At 44.0% G+C, this 19,165-nt stretch overlaps 1 protein-coding gene across 1 annotated transcript in view; it reads right to left on the bottom strand.

Annotated features, from left to right (window-relative positions):
• The window catches only part of WDFY2 (WD repeat and FYVE domain containing 2), a 41,133-nt gene extending 22,447 nt beyond the window's left edge, over positions 1–18,686 (bottom strand). Inside the window, exons 1-5 of the mRNA XM_072134520.1 lie at positions 18,428–18,686; positions 10,512–10,579; positions 6,372–6,445; positions 1,252–1,306; positions 616–766 (exon numbers count right to left, since the gene is read on the bottom strand). Of these exons, the coding sequence (XP_071990621.1) occupies positions 616–766; positions 1,252–1,306; positions 6,372–6,445; positions 10,512–10,579; positions 18,428–18,564 (485 nt within the window). The 5' untranslated portion in view covers positions 18,565–18,686. The remainder of the gene's footprint in view (positions 1–615; positions 767–1,251; positions 1,307–6,371; positions 6,446–10,511; positions 10,580–18,427) is intronic.
• Between the last annotated feature and the right edge of the window lie 479 nt (positions 18,687–19,165).

Below are 19,165 nucleotides of genomic sequence, written 5' to 3'. Positions count from 1 at the left end.
CATCTCAGCATATAATAAAGAGTAGATTGGTTCTGTAGTAAAAATTCTGTATGCATCTTCAGCAATATTTTATTTAAAAAAAAAATGAATTGATTCTCAGGAATAATAGTGATCAACAGAAATAAATCAGAGTTCTGGTTCTGAATGGACATGCCACCATCAGTGATCCAGCTTCATTTATACTCTTGCACCCAAATAGGTATATACAGTCCCGTTGCCGTGAGGAGGGCTTATAGAAAATAACCATGAGGGGGCTGTTTGGTATAAGAAACTAGGGAACAGGAAATAGTTTTAGTTTCTGAATTTCTAATGCCGCCATGTGAGTTCACTGCAAAGGGGCCCACTGAGGCTCTGTCGCCCAGGGGCCTACTGAAGCCTGGAGCTGACCCTGGGTATAACCCTACAAGGCAGTTGCATAAGCAATGAAGGCAACTCTGTGAGGCAGTGTTTGTACCTTTGCCAATGCCATTCCAAATTGTGGATCTTGCAGCACTCAGAAGACCCGGCTCTTTTCAGTAAAAGGTTTGCCATTTTAATGTGAAAGTAATAAAGTATGATAAAAGGTTATGTACACAAAACAATCCCGCTGTTATGGTTAGGACTCTAAAAGGATACTGTAGACATGAGGCGCAGGCTGTGGTGCGGTAGTTTCCTAGGCGTTCTCCGGTCTCTGAGCAATGCCAGGTAAAGAGCTTGTCCTGACCTGTACTCAGCATCCACTCCATCTCCAGAATGAACAGGACCATGGTAACTCTACTCTGGTGCGCTACATGGCAAGAATTAAAACAAGATTCTTGTTATTAGGATCAAGTTTGCAGAAGTTTGACACCTGCTTCACACGCCGGCTATACAGAGGCGACCCCTACACTGGTGTCCACGGTGTTAGATACGATTGATATCGTAAAATCGTCACAATCAGAAAACGTTCAGAGTTTCTACATACTTACACGCTGTCTACTTTAGTTTTGTATTAAGGACTCAGCATTGTATAACCGATTATTGCAGGCTGGGACTATAGTAAAGCATCCAGAAAGCTTCACCAGGGGTCAGAGGGGTCTGTCTGTAACTATGGGTTGTCTGTAAGTCGGGTGTCCTTAAGTAGGGGACCGCCTGCACATCCCTGAATATCTTTTTGACCCATACAGATTCTTTAAGTGACTATGATGTGGGTTAGAGCAGAGGGGGCTACAAACAAAAAGAAAGAGAAGATGCTAAAAAAGAAGAGAAGATACAAATTCATTAAGTTCTTACCAGAATATGTTCTTGTAGGGGTCATTTTGTTGTAATCCTCGGCCAAAATAAATTCCTGGAAGAAAGAAAAAAAAAAAATCTACATTTTTGATTCAGACTGGAGACACGCGTGCAGTTTTTGAGAATTGGACAAAGCAGGAAGTAGCGCTGCTGTTCAGCTCCCCCTGCTCTATAACATGCTGCCTGCAGGTAGGACACAATGTTCAATCTGCTCAGCTACTGTTGCTCTATGACATTCTTCTGACAAGGCTAATTTAATTTATAATGAAAGTGCATTCTGGTGAGGGGAAAACATGTCTGAAGAAAGAAGACATCTGCCCAAGTCTGCAGCACACATCATAGTGTCCCATTGAGAGAGATTTCATCTGCCGTATTTTTCAGACTATAAGGCGCACCGGATTATAAGGATGAATGCCCAGCAAGTGGCAGACCTGTGCACTGTACAAGGCAGCTGTTGTCTGTAAGTACGGTTCATATATAAGGCACACCGGATTATAAGGCGCACCTGACTATAAGGATGAATGACCAGCAGGTGGCAGACCTGTGCACAGTTCAAGACAGCTGTTGTCTGTAAGTACGGTTCATATATAAGGCGCACCTGATTATAAGGATGAATGACCAGCAGGTGGCAGACCTGTGCACAGTTCAAGGCAGCTGTTGTCTGTAAGTACGGTTCATATATAAGGCGCACTGGACTATATGGCTCACCTTTGATTTCTGAGAAAATCAAAAGGATTTTTTGTGGGCCTTATAGTCCGAAAAATGAGGTATATGCCATAACCAACACATTTTCCATGTCGGAATCAGGGATCTGGTATAACGGCTTTTTGTGTGTGTGTGGGGGGGGGGGGGGGGGGTTAGATCCCAAGAAGTATGCTATTATAACTGGATACAATTTTTAAAAACGGACAGAAAATGTGTTACTGGTTGTATTATATTTTGTATTAATGAGGACAGGATCGACACAGGAAAAATCAATAGCTGCTACATAAAGACACAGATTAGAGAAGGTACGAGGTATTCTGAGGATACAGAGCCGGTGAGGAATAGGATGAGCAGACACATATTAGAAGTGAAATGTGAGGTGGGTTAAAAATAACATCTTTGCCGCACAATGTTTAGTATATAGGTGACCCCTCACCCTAGCTAACACTTTGACTTCATTTGGAGAACCCGTGTGGCTCATGCTAGGAATATACCAAGTATGTAAAGGTTGTAAAATCTGATAGCAGAACATGTCCATACTCTAGCCGGGGAAACATCAGTTTCAGGGTTGAGAGAAGACGGATATAAAGTAGTCAGATGGGAGTCATCCCATTTTGTATAATATTCAGCATGCCCAAACTTTCCACATGAGAAATATCTACCGCATGCAATATCTAAGCCTCCCTTCATGTGTCGGGGTGGTCTTGACAATCCCACGAACATGTAAATGACCCCTAGTTACAAGACGGACCTCTCGGCCCTCTGGATGCTGATAATTTACTGAACTTTGGCTCCGAGCTGCAATGGTCAACATAAGAGATATGAACAGTGTCTGCAATGTAGCTTTATCTTACTCCTTATTCCCGTAGGCCTGAATTATTAAAATACTGTTGTCAGGGGGTGAAAAAACAAACTTTGTTTGGAGTCGCACTTATAAAATATACTAGTTACTACTTATACATAAATTCAACTTGAGTACAAACCTATCTGTACGTAACCCTGGGACTGCCTGTATTGTTCTATGGAGGGTCCTCAATATGCATAACAGAATCCACACTGAAATTCGGTTCTGCCCCAGTCCAGGGTACAGAGTCCCCAAAACTCTGCAGAGCATTTGGGACACAGGAAAATGTTTCTTGTAAAGAGTATATAATAACTGTGCTTTGTATACCACATGTACAGCCATGTATATTTGGAGTGAGTATATATTGTATGCCATTGTCGGGAGCGCTTAATGCCTCCTTCATGCATCATACTTCAGGAGATCTGGTCAGTGATGTGTCTGGATACAGGACCATCAGTAACCGTTAAGGGGGTTTTCTCAGGAAGAGAGCTTGACTTCAGTATTAAACTCTCCGCCTCCTTGACGTTATACAACCAGCTAACATTTCACTTCAAAGTTGATTTTCGGAATGATGCCACCACACTGGGTCGTGAAAGAAACACGATCTGGAAGTTTTTCAGCTGCTTGGCAACATACTGGTAGTGGTTTAGTACATCAATTTATGCTGACAGGCTCCCCTTAAAGGGGCATTCCCACGAAGACAAGATTCTTAAATTTACTTAGAGAATGTGTTTAGATGTCCTATTTCAAAGTTATTAACAAAAATACAGCATTTCACAAAATGAATTCCAAACGGTCTCTCAGTCCTGATGTATACAATTTAAGTTGCCCCGGAATACGACCATCTTTTATGGTCAGGTGGGGCAAATTCATGAATAACTTCTCCTGTCTGCACGATGCAGTGTGATCTCTGCCCTTCCCTCTCCATTACAAGATGTGCACACACACAGACACTTCCTGACATAAGCAGCAGCAGTACAGACTTACTCTGCAAGCTACAGATAAAAGAAGGTCTTTATAGCAGGGAAGGGAGGGATATAGTAGAGCTGACTGACTGTTATAGCCAAGCTGTAGCAGTGCTGACGGTGTGTCATTGAGTTTTATATACATCTCATGGATCTCATCATCTCTGATATGTCTCCTCCCTCTTTCTATGCGTCAGATACTAGTACAATGTTCATAAGCTAAATAAAAGTGTAGATAAACCCTGGACCCTTATAATCTAAGCATATTGTCAGCACACAGCATCTCATAGCACTACAGGGATCGTGAAGTGTCTGATAGGAGTGACAGGAGCCAAAATTGCAATAAAATTGAGTAAAATTGTAAAGTAAAAGGGTAAAAAAAAATTCTTTATTGTGTAATCATCACTAGGGGATTAAAATTTTGAGTACTTTCATGAGCAAACCCCTTTAAAAGTACATCTAACACCAGGTTCAAGGATTGTAAACCAAGCACACTGACATGATGCTGTATGCCCCTTCTTTGAACTTATGCCCTGGTATATATATATATATATAAAATAAAAAAAGATTTTAAAATTATGCAAATTATCCCAAGGAGCTCGGTTTAAAAACAGGGGCATAAGAAGCTTAAAGAAAAAGTGGATTCTGCCAGAGGGGGCACACACCAGTATGTCAGTGTGCTTGATTTACAATAATTCATCCAGGTGGTAGATATCCTTTAACATACATAAGGGCTGCACGTTAATAGATGAAAAAAGCGAGAAGTTCAGGGCAACACAGAAGGGCTGGGATAAACCTCATGTTACATATTTAAAGGAAATATACAATCAAAATCCAGCATGATAAACCATTGACAATTACACATAGATCCAGGCACAGTGACTAATCTTCTTATAGGTATTATTCAATACCTCCACCGTCTCACCCCCCTCCACCCGCCTGATATAATCTCACTGCAGAAGAGGAAGTTTCAGCACACAGTGGAAGGGGGAGGGAGTGCTCCTGCACAGTGTAGCAGTCTGCAAATATGTATAGCACGGAGGGGTCCTGGTAACACCCCCAGAGCCTTTCTGGATCATTAGCATAACTTTAAAGGTTGACTTTAGGAGGCCTTGAATAAGAATACAGACCTAAGTGGGAACAAACACGGCACCGTGGAGATTAAACCTGCGGTACAAGGGCATCTAGTTACACTGTGTAATGAGACAAGTGGAAGCTGATACATTGTGGTGAAATATTAGTGATGGAGACAAGCCTCATCTATATAACAGTGATCTGGCAAGGTTATCAAATATGACCAAAGCCTCTTCACCCAGGACTACAGCATTGCTGAAAAGGTTATAATGGGAGATGAGCCTCCAAGGCTATGGAGGTCTAAAGGACCCCCAGCCTCCATATTTGGATACCAGAACTTAATCCTTTCTATCCTGGTGGTTAAAAATTACAGCTTAAATTTCTGTTTCCCCACAGTGTATGTACATGTCTGATCCATGTGTCACCAGCAGGTGGTGCTGTATGTAACGCGAGATAAACCAGTCTGATAGGCCCGTGCACAAGACTACTATGTATGGATCGAACACAGTTATAGATTCTACGGAAACAAGTCCTCATATCACAGTGTGTTTTCCATGAAGAAGTGAATACAAGTGCTTTGTTCTTCTTCAGCTTGGCAGACAGCTTTACCTTGGTTGCCAAAGGAGCTTATTCTGTTTGAAGTCTTAATAAAGAGCCAGTGGAGATCATACCGGTGCCTGGGGGCATATAAGGAGACCGTGCATGCACAATAGCTGACCCACAACGTCACTGCATGCAGACAAACAACATACTAAGTTCTGATCCAAAAGAGCCATTAATAGAAGACCGATGGATAGATAATAGATGGAAGATAAAAAGATATACACGTTTGTAATTTGTTTGTGGTGCGCAATATGCACATTTTTGCATGAGGCTTAACACAGCAAACAGAAGAATAAGGAAATTCCGCCTCTCATATATGCCACAAGTTCCTTGTCCCTAATACATATTAGGCTGCGTTCACACGTGGAGTTTACATTGCATTTTGAAACGCGCAATACAACAGCTGAAGAGAGGAGATTTGCCCAAGTACATTGCTGTCAACATTTACAACAAGGAACCAATGAAGTAATATTAACACGTTTACGTTAACATTTGTGTTTACAGAACGCCTTAACAGCAATGTAGTTATCCAAATCTCCTCTCCTCAGCTGTTGTATAGAGTTTTGAAACGCAATGCAAACGCCAAGTGTGAGCGCAGCCTTACTTTTCTCTTGCATACATTCCCACCAAGTGACTATACTGCTCAAAGCTGAGGAGTGGGTACAACTGCCTGTAGGATGCATACTGAACACAACTGTGTAACCAGCTTCTGTGAACAGACCCCAAATATCCTCTGTGAAATGTGTCCAGGGTGTTTAGCTCTGGCTGTGGTCACACGATGCATTTACAGTGTGTATAAAACGCAAACGCATCACCAAACCCGTATGTGATGAGACCAAAATGCATGGATTTTGTAGCCATGTGAACGCAGCCTCATGGATGGTCTTCCCTAGACGGGATCGAAAAGAAACAATGGACAGTATACTTACTGAGATTGTACCATTGTCTAGCCCCACAGACAGTCTCCGAGTTTCCGGGTTAAAAGACATGCATGAACATGGAGCTGAAAGATATGAACATGTGGTGATGTTAGCAATGTCCCTACAACCCAGCGCTAGACCCTAATAAAGTACATCCATACTAAATTATGTAGCATATAAAGACCCCCTGCTATTATAGAGCCCAACACATGACATGTGCCACTGTATGGTGGTATTCCTGCATAGAAGCAATGTGATGAGACATGCCACGTGTAACACTGGAGGCACAGACACACAGGACTGGTGCAGACAATAACATCTTCATGCTCTATCGAGTCTGTACAAATATACTCCAAGACAGGTTTACATAGACTAAGGCTTAGAGGCGAAATGTAACCAAGAGCTCTTGGCAGAGGTAGATACTATTATAATATGTATTTAAGCTCAAGGTAGGAGGTTGCCCTGGAAGAAGCAGTCATAGGCGAAACCTTGGTCAGGCAACGTCTTTGGTGTGGAGTGGCTCTTTGGTGGAGCAATTTTATTAAGTGTATATTTTATGCTGGAATGTGAGTAGATACAATTAAAGGGGTTATCCGAATTTAAGAAATAATTTAGGGCCTGGCTTGGATGGGGTGGGCTATTTACAAAAAAAAAAAAAAAATACTTAGATAAATACTTACCTCTTCTGTGCCCCTGTAAACAAAACAGGAACACGAATCAGACGGACCTCGGCGCGGGATATTAGCATCGCCGGAGGAGTTACACATTTTTTTTATTTTTTAAATCGCCCTCCCCAGCCCGGACCGATTTTATTTCTTAAACTCTGATAACCCCGTTAAAGAACACCATTTTAAACTTAGGGAACAATCTGCACTATGTTATATCACCTCCATTCACAGTGCTCACCTGCTGGGCTTTAAAGCCTGCAATGGATCTATGCAGGAGGAAATGCAGCATGAGGGAGGTTACTCTGAAGCACATGGACAGCTATACAACTGTGTGAACAATGGCCAGAACAAAGACGTTTTCCTTCCTTATTGAGTGTACTATTTCTGTGTCAAATTTGGAAGCGGCGAGATCCCATCAAGACTTTTACTATTAAACAGGAGTAAGTCCCTCCAGGATTTTTAACACTATTTAGGACAACATATGTGAGGACAAAACATATTTTATATGTATTCCTTTAGTGATACCTTATATGAGGTAGCTCCTTCAATATTTATGTCTGACTATGAAGAAGCCTAGTGACTTCAGACTGTAAGCTCTTGTGATCAGGGCCCTCATTCCTATTGTTCCATATCACCGTTTGTACTGTTTATGTCCCCTATGATTTGTAAAGCACTACAGAATTTGATGGCGCTATATAAATAAAGATTACCCGTATTTTCCGGACTATAAGGCGCACTTAAAAGCCTTGGATTTCCTTGGAAATCCAAAGTGCGCCTTATAGTCCGGGGCGCCCTATGTATGGCACAGGGCAGCGGACCATACTTACATAGGTCACCGCTACCGGAGACAGCAGATCTCCAGCGGGAACTGCAGACCACGCGGCACGAACAACTTCTGTCGCGTGGTCTGCAGTTCCCGCTGGAGATCTGCTGTCTCCGGTAGCGGGGACCTATGTAAGTAGGGTTCGCTGCCCTCCTCCACCTCCCCCTCACCTTCCCCGCGTTCCCCGTCTCGGCGTCGCGTCGGGTCTCCGCTCCGCCCCCGGACCTCCGCCACGCCCCCGGACCCTGCGCCTTATAGTCCGATGCGCCTTATATATGGAATTATTACATATATAAGGCGCATCGGACTAATGCGTCTTATATTCCGGTGTGCCTAATGGCCCGGAAAATACGGTAGTATTATTATGATGTGATCAGTAAATCGACTATATTGGATTGGTAGGGGACTGTCAACTCATCGTTGATCAGGAAGGAATTAAATTATTTGAAGACCACCTTTTCAGGTTTAGGAAGTCTTAAAGGCCATACTTGTTCTAAGGATTCTAGGTAAAGAATATGCAAAACAGTTTTTTTATAGTATGGCCATTATACCACGTAATGTGACTAGGCTTTCTAACAGTTAGACGCTGATCTATGGGGCTGTCTTATTTAACCACTTATTGCCTCTGCACTGCCTTTTTACATTCGGGCCCATGCCCCTTATTTAGTAAGACCACAGCAATGAACCCTACGGCTAGTGCTGCAGCAATGTGTCATGTGAGCTGCTGAAAGCTACTGATGGGCACATGCATGGGCTAATCTTTAATCTTTTATGCTGAGGCCTTTAAGTCTTTAGTTATGTCACTATTTACTTGCAGGGGAAAAAAAAAAAAAGTAGAAATGAAATAAAAAATATTTAAAAAAAAAAAGTTTTCATTCGAAAGCAAGAAAAAGGAATATGACAAAATGGTCATGTAACTGCACAGATTGACATCCTAGATTATATCCATTACAATATGCCCCCCTGACCAGAATACAATAAGATACCCATGGCTGGTTTATTTGAAATATTGATCATAGATAGCCAATGTGTAAATCTGGAGTAGATTGAAGCAATTCTGTATAGAGTCCATAAAAAGAATAGCGAGTGCAACCGAAAAATCAGGGATGACACCAGAGGAGATCAGTAATTGTAGCCAAGATGAAGTTACTCATTACACAACTTTGACTGATAAAATGAAAGTTCAGAAAAAAAAGACTATTTTTGTACCAACAAACAATTGATACAAGAACAAACCTAACTAAATGTATACTACAGTATATTTAACAGCTTGTCTCACAATTACAATAAATGCACTTTGATCCTGAAAAAAATTATCATCTAGGACTTCCCAAGCAGAACTGAAGATGAATATGTAGTTTCCTTTTATAAGGATTTTTGACCATTGCGGTAACTTTTTCATGATTTTATTATGCCAGTCCAATAATCCAAAATATACAACAATGTTGCACTTATAAACCCTCTATAAGAAAAGTCTCAAAGGAGAACGTTTTCTAGATTAAATGGCATCATGGTGCATCAGGCTAAAATAGGGGGTTTAATTAAAGCAAAAATGTCCCCCCCCAAAAAAAATTTGAAAAGTTGTGGGAATAATTGATGGACACCACGGTACTCCCAAAAAGGGTTCTTGTGGACCTGTGTGGAAGTCTCTGCTATCAGCTGATGGCCATGGAGAGTAAAGGTACTGAAAACATCTTGTATTGTCAATTGCTCTGCCCACTGTGAGCTGTTTGGTCATTAGGTTTCTTCCCTTCAGGGTGCTCTTCTATGGTATTCCGGATCTCTCTGAGGGGTTAGGTGGGGAGTTTACTTGTTATACAAGGGTTTCCTTATTTTTGTGGAAAAAAAAGATCATGTATATTGATTTTTTCTAGTCAGAAAGAAACACTAAGTATCATGGTGGGAGATAGCAATCACTTTTATCTCTACAAATGTGAAATAAACGGCAGATTCACCTGTCTTTCGTAGACAATCCCCTTCAAAGTGGTTGTCAACTTTATATAATTCCTTATGCTAAAGGGCAACAAGTTCGAAATTCTGCAAATGTGGGTTGATAGTGGGCTTGTAGTATGCAGTTTAGTGTATTGAGATCTGCTTATGTCTATTCCTGATTATCAGGAATATATTGATAAGCTATAGTATATAAATGTAGACACAACAGGCTGCGAGTCACTGAAGTGAAAGGCAAGGAAAGGCAGGAGGAGCATTGCCAATGAATACACTGGTCTCAAAATTCCATTGTATTCCTTGAGCCAAGCAACAAAGTATCACAATATTGTGTGCAGCTTAAAAAAAAATTAACCAAAAAATACTGCCCCTAACTAAAATAAATATAAAAGATTCCCTTCAAATGATAAAGAAAAGGCTTTCCAGTAGTGTAAGGAAACTTTCCTTAATCAATGCTAACTTTGATTAAATTGGAAGTATAGGCATACTGTATTCCATCAATCAATAGCGGTAGTAGTTCGTGATTATTGTCAAGTGGAAAACCAAATTTAAAATGTACATGGATTTATGGAGAGAATTCTTTACTATGTTGGTGGATATAAGAGATATCGGGTTATTCGGGATATTCGGGTTCTCAGTTGTATTGGACTTCAGTGAAAATTTGCAGAATGGGTTACTCTATGTGATATCCAAAAATTAAAATGCACTTACCTGGCATAGAATGATAAATACTGGGCCAGAATTGTCCACTGTCCCTCTTTATCCACACCCGCACAGTCCTAAAATAAAAAGCAAAAAAATTGTTTATACATAGATTTAAAGGTTACATAGGCAGGCACAATGAAACAGTAATTACATACACTTTTACAGGACTGTATATGGCAGCCGTAGGCTAGCTATCCCAACAGCAGCTAGCATACATCCACCATAGAAAAGCCCAGTGCACGGCACAGCATAGCATGCTCTAACTTTCGCCATATGTATGACTCCATATGGAGAGGGCAGGGATGAGGAGCACTCACCCCTCCCCTTCTTCAGCTGGCAGTAAGCATACATTTGTGTGTAAGGGGCCTTGGAGATCCCATACTTGGTGTTGCCTAGCCATGGTAACGACATGTGGTTTACAATTAATAGACATACATATGTACTTAGCACAAGGTAAGGTAATACCTTAGAAGTTGATTATGGAGTTTACCTACATATCACCCAATTGATACCCTCCTCACCAAGTAAATCGTAGGGTGATGGTTATCAGCCTCCCATCAATCACCAATCCTAAGGAAGGGAAGATCAATCACTTTGATCAAAGGAGCTTTTTTTTGACTGCCACTGGTCTAGAAATAATTTTTCCATACTTTGGGTTGGATTGACATTTACATTGCAATTGAAATAATATTAATAACATAATAAACTTGATGATATTTAAAAAAAAACAAAAAACAAACCCACAATACAAAGAATTCCAACACAGAAATAAAATACACAACACGTGTCATCTCTCCCCAGCACATTCTGGGCTGTTCATTTTATTAGGGGAGTAGTCATTAGGATGGGTGGAGTCCTCTTTGTGTGACACGTGCATCGTCTAATCCACAGTAAACAGCACGATCTGCCACAAACAAAAAGCAGAGCACGACAACAGGAGAAAGGAACATAATATGCTGCATAATAGGGCACCACTGCTCAAGGAAATGAATTCTCAGGGGAAGGGGGCTCCTACAGCGCGAGTAATCTCGGTAGAAATGTATTTGCATGGTTGTTATTACGACAATGTAAGGAGTGCAACAAATAACAAAGGGTTAACAAACAAATTATATATGTATATAAAAAAAAAATCTATGACATTGAATTCTTCTCTGCTGTCAACATGTTCGTTCTACTCCTACAGTCCTCCTCCTTTCTATCAGTCCCTTCTTCTATAATAACCACAAGAGGAAACGTCTATCTCAGTTTTCATGTGAAAGGGTAGGTGGATTTTGACATTTGCTTCCCTAAATAAGAGAAGACTAAGAATCAGATGATCACCACTTGTCCAGCAATCTAGCATCATCCATACATTTGTATTATTACATATTATTACATAGCAGCCAATGTTAGGGCCCCGAGTCCCCAAAGGACTAAAATGCTGTAGATTTTATCCAGCGGAAAACCTACGGAATTCTGCATCATATGTGTTGTGTTTGCCAACATTTATATATGTTGCATATTTTTTTTCCTGTAGGGTGTGGAGGAAATTTTTTCAAATTTCATGCCAAATAGTGGATTTTTTTTAATCTCCGGATTCCTGAGGGAACATACTCCTAAATCAGGGGTGGAATAGTGTTCTTTGTGAAATCAAACTCCCAGCATGCTCCAATAATTTCTATGGATGTTCCGCGAATGTGTGGGAATAGTAACCTCTGGAATGCTGAAGGATGCTCGCACATTCCATAATAGATTCTCCAACCAATATTCAGAACTCTCCATTTTTTGCACAGGGGGCAAGCAGGAAACAGCCCTCCATGACATCCACAAACCCTTTATACATTATACACTCACCGGCCACTTTATTAGGTGCACCATGCTAGTAACGGGTTGGACCCCCTTTTGCCTTCAGAACTGCCTCAATTCTTCGTGGCATAGATACAACAAGGTGCTGGAAGCTCCTCAGAGATTTTGGTCCATATTGACATGATGGCATCACACAGTTGCCGCAGATTTGTCGGCTGCACATCCATGATGCGAATCTCCCGTTCCACCACATCCCAAAGATGCTCTATTGGATTGAGATCTGGTGACTGTGGAGGCCATTTGAGTACAGTGATCTCATTGTCATGTTCAAGAAACCAGTCTGAGATGATTCCAGCTTTATGACATGGCGCATTATCCTGCTGAAAGTAGCCATCAGATGTTGGGTACATTGTGGTCATAAAGGGATGGACATGGTCAGCAACAATACTCAGGTAGGCTGTGGCGTTGCAACGATGCTCAACTGGTACCAAGGGGCCCAAAGAGTGCCAAGAAAATATTCCCCACACCATGACACCACCACCACCAGCCTGAACCGTTGATACAAGGCAGGATGGATCCATGCTTTCATGTTGTTGACGCCAAATTCTGACCCTACCATCCGAATGTCGCAGCAGAAATCGAGACTCATCAGACCAGGCAACGTTTTTCCAATCTTCTACTGTCCAATTTCGATGAGCTTGTGCAAATTGTAGCCTCAGTTTCCTGTTCTTAGCTGAAAGGAGTGGCACCCGGTGTGGTCTTCTGCTGCTGTAGCCCATCTGCCTCAAAGTTCGACATACTGTGCGTTCAGAGATGCTCTTCTGCCTACCTTGGTTGTAACGGGTGGCGATTTGAGTCACTGTTGCCTTTCTATCAGCTCGAACCAGTCTGCCCATTCTCCTCTGACCTCTGGCATCAACAAGGCATTTCCACCCACAGAACTGCCGCTCACTGGATGTTTTTTCTTTTTCGGACCATTCTCTGTAAACCCTAGAGATGGTTGTGCGCGAAAATCCCAGTAGATCCGCAGTTTCTGAAATACTCAGACCAGCCCTTCTGGCACCAACAACCATGCCACGTTCAAAGGCACTCAAATCACCTTTCTTCCCCATACTGATGCTCGGTTTGAACTGCAAGAGATTGTCTTGACCATGTCTACATGCCTAAATGCACTGAGTTGCCGCCATGTGATTGGCTGATTAGAAATTAAGTGTTAACGAGCAGTTGGACAGGTGTACCTAATAAAGTGGCCGGTGAGTGTATCTTCCCAAGCTTAGAGATTCTGTCCTTTGTTTCCTTCTTTTCCTGCAGGACTAATGAAGCTATGACAGCTTCCAACCAGGTTATGTCTTCCAGGCTTGTGTGACCCAGATTTTAAAGTGGTTTGTATGGTTAACTACTTAATATACAAAAAGCCATAAATGCCAATTTGCAGGCGTGTATTCAACAGTGATCTCATGAGAAAAATCAATACAAAATTTAGTTCATATATTTCTTGCGTTTTTAAAGGCGACCTGTCACCTCATTTTTCCCTAAAGACTTGTTACAAAAGCCCATTACAGATGCAGTGCAAATATTCCTTTCTGCTTTCTCTAAGCATTAGCATTACAATACAATAGTTTGTTATAACTTACCTTGCACCCCGACACAATCCTCTGTGTAGTCACAGGGGTTGGGCTTTGGTTTGGATGCATTTCAAAAAACAACATGTGTCTTGTCTGTGCTGCAGACTGCTCGGCTCTCAGTCCCCACCTCTGTGCTCCTGTACAGCTCCTTCCTTCTGCTCCTTCACAGAGGTCACAGCACAGGTAACAGTACAGGAACACAAAGGAGGGGGCTGAGAGCTAAGTCACATGTTTTTTTTAATAAATCCAAACCAAAGCCAACCCATAAGACTACACAGATTCCGTCAGGGTGCAAGGTAAGTTATAACACACAGTTATATTCTAATACAAATGCATAGAGAAGGCAGAGAGGCAGATTTGCACTGCAGGTGTAATAAGCTTCTGCAACCTGTCTCTAGTGAAAATGAGGTCCCTGGTGAAAGGGTCTTGGGCTTAAAGGGAACCTATGTCAAAAACAAAGCAAAAGTAATTTTGCACACCCGAAGCAAGAGAAGTGACAGAATCAATATTTTTTCCGCTTAACACAAATTCCCACTGAATAAAAACAATGCATCATCTACATTAATTTTTCACATCACTTCTGCAACATTATGGATACATTGAGCAGATTCCTGACCTATCCTACTGTATGCACATGCAGTGGGATATATTGTCCCGTTTTTCCTCCTCCCCTTGAAAGCAGGAAGAGGAGTAAACAGAGAGAGCAGACAATGATTGGCTGCTGGCGATGTTCATGGTGTTCGTCCAGTCTATATAAGTAGTGACATCACTGGGGACCTCCCAGAGAGTCTTCTCAGTGGAGACGGGGTTGGATGCAATACATTGCATCCGTCCCCCACAGACTCCAATGGCCTCCAGTGAGCCTATACGTGCCTCAGCAGAAGTGAACAGGATGGAAATACACAGCTTGCTTCATCTTTCCATTCTCTGTGTCCTGCAGTATGCGACATATACGGGGCAGACTAAGGCAAAAGAAAAAAAAGACCTAATATACTGCAGAATTTCTAGAAAATAATTTGCATCCAAGAAATGCAAATAATATGTGACCTGTGCAGTTAGCTTAAATTTGCTAAACCATGTACGGACGGGCAGCATCAAAAACTGGAAATTAATACAAAAAATTCAAGGCCTTTGACCTGAGATTTCTGTTTTATTCATGTCCTATCTTTTAGCTAAAATAATTTATCAAAAATAAATCTGAAAAAGAGAATTGAATAAAGTTTGTTCAACTTCAAATCAGTTCCAGCTCAAGTCTTAAAGAAAGCTCCAAGTGGGAATGCAGAAGTGAAAAGTAAAAAAAAAATAAACTTCCTATTGCGTAAATGCATACCTAACCAATAAATGTGAATGAGTATGTTATTAATGTTATAAGTAGTGATAATGGAGGCCATTATTTGGCAATATCTCATTAGACAATGGGGCTCATTTACTAAAGGTTGCGCTGCACTTTTGTCGCACTGTGCACTGTTTTCAGGCCAAAGGGGCTTGCACGGGTATTTAAGAAATGTATGTGCTGGGACTGTGGCGCAGGCGACCCTCTTGTGGCGCAGCTGCGCTGGCTTCCATGCAAACAAATTAGGGGTCGTGCCATCAAACAGTCTGATTCGGACTGAGCACGGGACTTTCAAATTGCGTCGCAAGCCCTAGCCCTAACATGCACCACTAAAAAGATTGTGCACCCAATACCAAGATGGTCACCATCTTTGTGAATGGCAGCAGAGTGCATTATCGTCGGAACAATGCACTTTCCATGAACTCCGGTGACCCTGTAAGTAAATGTGCCCGAATGGGTCTTGCTATGGGGTGTTACGACTTCTATTACATCTCCTGCCACGGCTACAGTAGTGTACCAAACCGGAAACGGCTTCATCTTTAGTGACAAATCCAGGATTCCAAAGCAGTTGGATTGCATTACGGAGGCCTAATGGTGCACGCTTCTATCCTGCCATTGTTGTGGAGCGACACAATGCCTCAAGAGTCATCACATACGACATTCAGTCATATGAGGGACAACAACAACTCAGCTACACAGGACAGTGTCTGTCTGACTATCCCTATAACACAAGAATTCTCCCATTCATTTCCTTCCCATGAGGACTGCACATTCAGCATGTACGAGGCCGCAGTGATGCACATGGAGTATCCTGTACTCGGCGCACACGCATCCTGTGCACTACACACACTGAAGCACAACTGCTTTTGCTAATATGGATTATGTCATGTAGAAGATTAGTTTGACAATTGAATTTAGTAAAGTAATAATGGGTGCCGAGAGAAAAAAAGCTTTTATTTTTCTGACTAAAACCATTGCTTCAGATGAAAAAAAATAACTACTATATTAGCAGAATGTCGTAATTCAACCCAACTTCTGTAATCGTCCTCGTGTCATAACGTGGCCTGGCTGTATTTGCTTTAATGTGTTGTATTTTTGTTAATAACAGTGAATTAGAGAATGTCTCATTTTGTTATCTCGAGTATATTTAGGAATCTTGTGTTTGTGGAAATACCCCTTTAAGAATGTTTGGCCTTACAGCATTTACCTCTCTATAGCATCATACTTTTAAGATGCAGGTTCCTAATGAAAACTCTGTACCAGACCCCGCAAATGTGATGTATAGATTATAGCACTGGTCTCCTCACATTGGGAAGAATCACCTTCTGGACCCATTCACACTCCTGCACCCAGGGGTAAATGAACCATCTTAACCGATCAAGCTACAACCCTGGCCCTCAATAAGCCAGGGCTAATAGATCATCTTTGAACAACAGGACATTTTAGGGTACTTGTATATAGAAAAGGGAGAGGAAGTTTAAAATTTCATTTAAAAAAAAAAAAAAAGCACCAGGGATTTTGTCAATAGGAGTAATAATAATCATATGGTAACTTGTTCCATCAGATGGCACATGCCTGTGTTCACTAATTTATAAACAATAGGGCACAACTGAAGTAATGAAACCGTTCCTTAGGAATGACAGATTCCAGTGCAAGATATATGTTCCACATATGACCACATGGCCGGCTCCCAGTCAATGTAATGACTGGGAATCACCTGTAAAGCAGAATCAAAATTTCCGAAACACACTGCTTGTGCCCATCCTTGCCAACACGCAGGCCCTGTGCCCATCCATACCTTGCAAGCTTATCCATACCTTGCAACTTATCCCTTATGAATGTTTTAACATGGCCTTACAGACTATACCTCTATGTACTTTGAATCTGCTAGACCTCAATAGTAGCGCGCACCTCCTGCGCCCATCCACGCCAGCGCGCGCACCTCCTGCGCCCATCCACGCCAGCGCGCGCACCTCCTGCGCCCATCCACGCCAGCGCGCGCACCTCCTGCGCCCATCCACGCCAGCGCGCGCACCTCCTGCGCCCATCCACGCCAGCGCGCGCACCTCCTGCGCCCATCCACGCCAGCGCGCGCACCTCCTGCGCCCATCCACGCCAGCGCGCGCACCTCCTGCGCCCATCCACGCCAGCGCGCGCACCTCCTGCGCCCATCCACGCCAGCGCGCGCACCTCCTGCGCCCATCCACGCCAGCGCGCGCACCTCCTGCGCCCATCCACGCCAGCGCGCGCACCTCCTGCGCCCATCCACGCCAGCGCGCGCACCTCCTGCGCCCATCCACGCCAGCGCGCGCACCTCCTGCGCCCATCCACGCCAGCGCGCGCACCTCCTGCGCCCATCCACGCCAGCGCGCGCACCTCCTGCGCCCATCCACGCCAGCGCGCGCACCTCCTGCGCCCATCCACGCCAGCGCGCGCACCTCCTGCGCCCATCCACGCCAGCGCGCGCACCTCCTGCGCCCATCCACGCCAGCGCGCGCACCTCCTGCGCCCATCCAGGCCTCCTGCGCCCATCCACGCCAGCGCGCGCACCTCCTGCGCCCATCCACGCCAGCGCGCGCACCTCCTGCGCCCATCCACGCCTCCTGCACCCATCCACGCCAGCGCGCGCACCTCCTGCGCCCATCCACACCTCCTGCGCCCATCCACGCCAGCACGCGCACCTTCTGCGCCCATCCACACCTCCTGCGCCCATCCACACCAGAGCGCGCACCTCCTGCGCCCATCCACGCCAGCGCGCGCACCTCCTGCGCCCATCCACGCCAGCGCGCACCCCCTGCGCCCATCCACGCCAGCGCGCACCCCCTGCGCCCATCCACGCCAGCGCGCACACCCTGCGCCCATCCACGCCAGCACGGGCACCTCCTTCGCCCATCCACGCCAGCGCGCAACCCCTGCGCCCATCCACGTCAGCGCACACCCCCTGTGCCCATCCACACCAGCGCGCACCCCCTGCGCCCATCCATACCAGCGCACACCCCCTGCGCCCATCCATACCAGCGCACACCCCCTGCGCCCATCCATACCAGCGCACACCCCCTGGGTCACTTCTCCTGGGCAGTGAATTATTTAGCTCCTATGTGTAATACTAGCCAGCCCTCAGTAATTGATGGAGAGCCGCAGGCTATGAATAATGCAGGTGTGGGGTGTGATGCGGGTACCTGTCCTCCGACACACTGATCACCCCGTCCTCCTTGGGCACAATCACTGCCATGTTCACCACGTCCTGGGAGCCCTCCACTTTACTCAGTAGTAAGGGCTTGCGGGTGAGCGCTTTGGGGTGGATCTCCGCCGCCATCCTCCTCCTCTACCTGCTGCCCAGGTGTCAGCTGCCCGTCTTATCTCTGCAGCCGGCGGCGATACAACAGCCCCTGCTCCAAGCTGCTATCAGCTGACTCACACGTCACTGCTCAGGACACGCCCCCTCCGCAGTACTTTTTTTTTTTTTTTCGCTTACCTTTATTTATCAGCGCGGTGAAGTTCATGGACAGAGTGTATGTAGTCACGTGACGTGTCTTCCTTTCCCAGCAGGACATGTGACTACTATTCCCAGCAGAGAATGTTGGATACATGACACGACCTCTGCACTTCCTCCAGTCATGTGATGGGAAGAACAGGTCCTCAGCTGGAGCTTGTGTATTTGGCTGTCACTAAGCACAATATACACTTTTCAAATGGTTAGGTCATAGATTAAATAAAAATAAACTCACCCTTTAGTTTTGTACTAAAAGATGTAACTTTTTATATATGTCACTGGCTGAGGGCTTGTTGTTCTCTTTACTTATTGGTGCCTATAACTTCTAGGACATCAGCAGATTACTAATGATATAGGGGCACATTTACTTACCCGTCCCGTTGACGCCGCCGATCTGGAATGTCCGACAAGGATTCGGAGCTGC

This window comes from Engystomops pustulosus, chromosome 2, assembly GCF_040894005.1.
Source record: "Engystomops pustulosus chromosome 2, aEngPut4.maternal, whole genome shotgun sequence".
NCBI lineage: Eukaryota > Metazoa > Chordata > Amphibia > Anura > Leptodactylidae > Engystomops > Engystomops pustulosus.
This window is presented reverse-complemented; position numbering and strand designations above follow the sequence as displayed.